The 3,040-nt window shown below is 41.5% G+C and overlaps 1 protein-coding gene across 1 annotated transcript in view; it reads right to left on the bottom strand.

Annotated features, from left to right (window-relative positions):
- SARC_05084 (hypothetical protein) overlaps nt 1-2,810 on the bottom strand; it is a gene marked incomplete at both ends in the record, with an annotated part of 5,500 nt that extends 2,690 nt beyond the window's left edge. The window contains 5 exons of the mRNA XM_014301071.1: nt 498-581; nt 1,230-1,280; nt 1,417-1,527; nt 2,375-2,506; nt 2,685-2,810. Coding sequence (XP_014156546.1) covers nt 498-581; nt 1,230-1,280; nt 1,417-1,527; nt 2,375-2,506; nt 2,685-2,810 — 504 coding nt within the window. The remainder of the gene's footprint in view (nt 1-497; nt 582-1,229; nt 1,281-1,416; nt 1,528-2,374; nt 2,507-2,684) is intronic.
- Between the last annotated feature and the right edge of the window lie 230 nt (nt 2,811-3,040).

The raw sequence follows: 3,040 nt of genomic DNA, 5'->3' as shown, positions 1-3,040 counted from the left end.
ATAATATATATATAATAAATAATATATATATATAATAATAACTATATATATATATATATAAGTAGAAAACAGATTAGCACGTACATATATAGGAGAATCCCTATAGTCAACGCTGCATTTGAACATAACGAGCGTAGTATTAGGTATGCATTCACACCTATGGGTAACACACTTCGTCAGAGACCACATACATAGACAACCAACATAACTACTCAACCACGTGCCACTCTCCTGCGCAAACTATTGCCACAGATACAAATATGACACACCAACACATATCACACGTGCCATGCTGCACCACTGTAGCACACACACACTACGGTCACAAACGTACACAAACATACACAAACATACACAAACGTACACAAACATACACAAACATACACAAACATACACAAACGTACACATACGTACACAAACATACACAAAATGTACACGAATGTACACAAACACAGCAGACACACAGCACAGTGTGTGTACAGGCGCGTGGGTCTCACCTGCGCGTGGTGGTGTTTGTGATCGTCTGAGCAGTAGTTGGTGTTTGCTTTCGGCGGCAAGTCACAGCCCATGTGATGGCACTTCTGTGGCATTTTTGAGCACGGATAGTGAGGTACAAGCGTGTGAGAGGGGAGTAGATGCAATCTGATTGGTAGTAAATGTAATCTGATGGGTAGTAGATGCAATCTGATTGGTAGTAGATGCAATCTGATTGGTCGGAACGGATAAATAGCACATTCAGTGGCGTCCCGATCCCAATGAGAAGACACTGTTAAAGCCTGAGCAGCTATTTATAGAACGCAACGCACACAAACTAGCAAGGCATCAGTCCGTCTCAAGAAAACAAATAAGTCAAAAGCTAGTTGGTATTTTGGAAGGCATGCATGTGCAAGAGAGTGAACAGGTGGCAATAGGCAGACATAGTCACATCTCAAACACACAAGCCACCACCAATTGGTCACAATCCTAGTGACTGTAAGGGAGTTGTTTGGGTAGACATAAAACCCTAAAACCCTATATCTACAAACAGCAACCGCCTCTGCATGACCTAAAACCCTACAGCGACCATACACCTTTATTAAGACATGGGGCGTACGTGACACACAGTGCGCACGTACATGACATAATAGCTACACACACATACACGATATACACATGATATATATACAGACACTTACACACACACATGATTTAAATAGCCACATATACACGTGTATGGGTCACATACACACCTTCGTCATAGCAGAGTGAGATTTCGGTTCTGACGCACGCTGCTGCTCCTTCTATTGTGCATAGTGTAGATTGGATTAAGCCATTATGTTTTAGAGGATAGTGTTTCGTATCTAATTCGTATCTAAACAAAACCGATCGTCTCTACCAAGAATTTAAACAGCAAGTATCCCATAAATGGCAACACACCCTGGCGGCATTTGCTGTGGCTTTGTGTGTGGCGTGCAGCTGTTTGTGTGCGACTGAGCAGAACCCGGACTTCGCATCTTTAAGTTCAGAACATCCCCTGAGCTTACATTGCTGTAGATAAGCATGCATATACACACATGTACAAGAGAAGCAGTCTAAATAAAACATCCATTGCTGTAGGTAAGAAGGCTGAATAAAACATCCATTGCTGTAGGTAAGCATGCATATACGCACATGTACAAGAGAAGCACAGTCTAAATAAAACATCCATTGCTGTAGGTAAGCATGCTGAATAAGAATCCATTGCTGTAGGTAAGCATGCTGAATAAGAATCCATTGCTGTAGGTAGGCATGCATATACGCACATGTGCAAGAGAAGCACAGTCTAAATAAAACATCCATTGCTATAGGTAACCAAACTAAATAAAACATCCATTGCTGTAGGTAACCATGCATATACGCACATGTACAAGAGAAGCACAGTCTAAATGAAACATCCATTGCTGTGGGTAAGCATGCATATACGCACATGTACAAGATAAGCACAGTCCTAATAAAACATTCATTGCTGTAGGTAACCATGCATATACCCACATGTACAAGAGAAGCACAGTCTAAATTAAACATCCATTGATGTAGGTAACCATGCATATACCCACATGTGCAAGAGAAGCACAGTCTAAATTAAACATCCATTGCTGTAGGTAACCATGCATATACCCACACGTGCAAGAGAAGCACAGTCTAAATTAAACATCCATTGCTGTAGGTAACCATGCATATACGCACATGTACAAGAGAGGCACCGTCTAAATAAAACATCCATTGCCCTGTGAACTCAATCGCACGGGTGATCGTACATAGAACATTGCTGTCATCTGTGGTGTCTGTGACTGTGCGTGGGATATTTACTCTAAAACCCCAAACTCTAAACGCTAAACCCTAGATCGTGGCTTACCTTTGGCTGGGCTGTGTGGCTGCGGAATGTCTTTGGTGTGCGTGGGGTGGTCACATGCTCTTGTGCGTGTGTGTCTGAGCAAAAGTTAGTTTTGCCTGTCGGCAGCTGAGTGCACCCGCGCATGTGGCATTGCTGAATAAGACAGTGTGTTTGTGAGTGTGTAAGATAGATGAAGAAGGAGACACACACACACACACACACACACACACACACATATATATATATATACATATTTATATACAACAACTACACTGAATTGTATTCATATATGTTGTTAACAAGTGATAAGACCATATACTTACACACTTACCCCGATCAGGTACGTAAACTCTCTATACTGTACGGTAGTGTGGGATACCTGAGTGGTTGGCTGCAAATTCTGCTGCTGCTCGTGTTTTGTGGAGCAGTGGTTCATTCTGGTCAATCGGTTGTTCATACATCCCTTGAGATGACAGATCTGACAATTGTGAATATGAGACATACCAATCGTAAATATACGACATTAGTTATAATTGTCAGCTGATTCATCCATCCCTTACGATGACAGATCTGATAATGGCGAGATCAATTGTGAATGTACGACATTACAATCGTAAATATACGACATTAGTTATAATTGTCAGCTGATTCATCCATCCCTTACGATGACAGATCTGATAATGGCGA

The sequence above is a fragment of the Sphaeroforma arctica genome (genome assembly GCF_001186125.1).
Source record: "Sphaeroforma arctica JP610 unplaced genomic scaffold supercont1.311, whole genome shotgun sequence".
NCBI lineage: Eukaryota > Ichthyosporea > Ichthyophonida > Sphaeroforma > Sphaeroforma arctica.
This window is presented reverse-complemented; position numbering and strand designations above follow the sequence as displayed.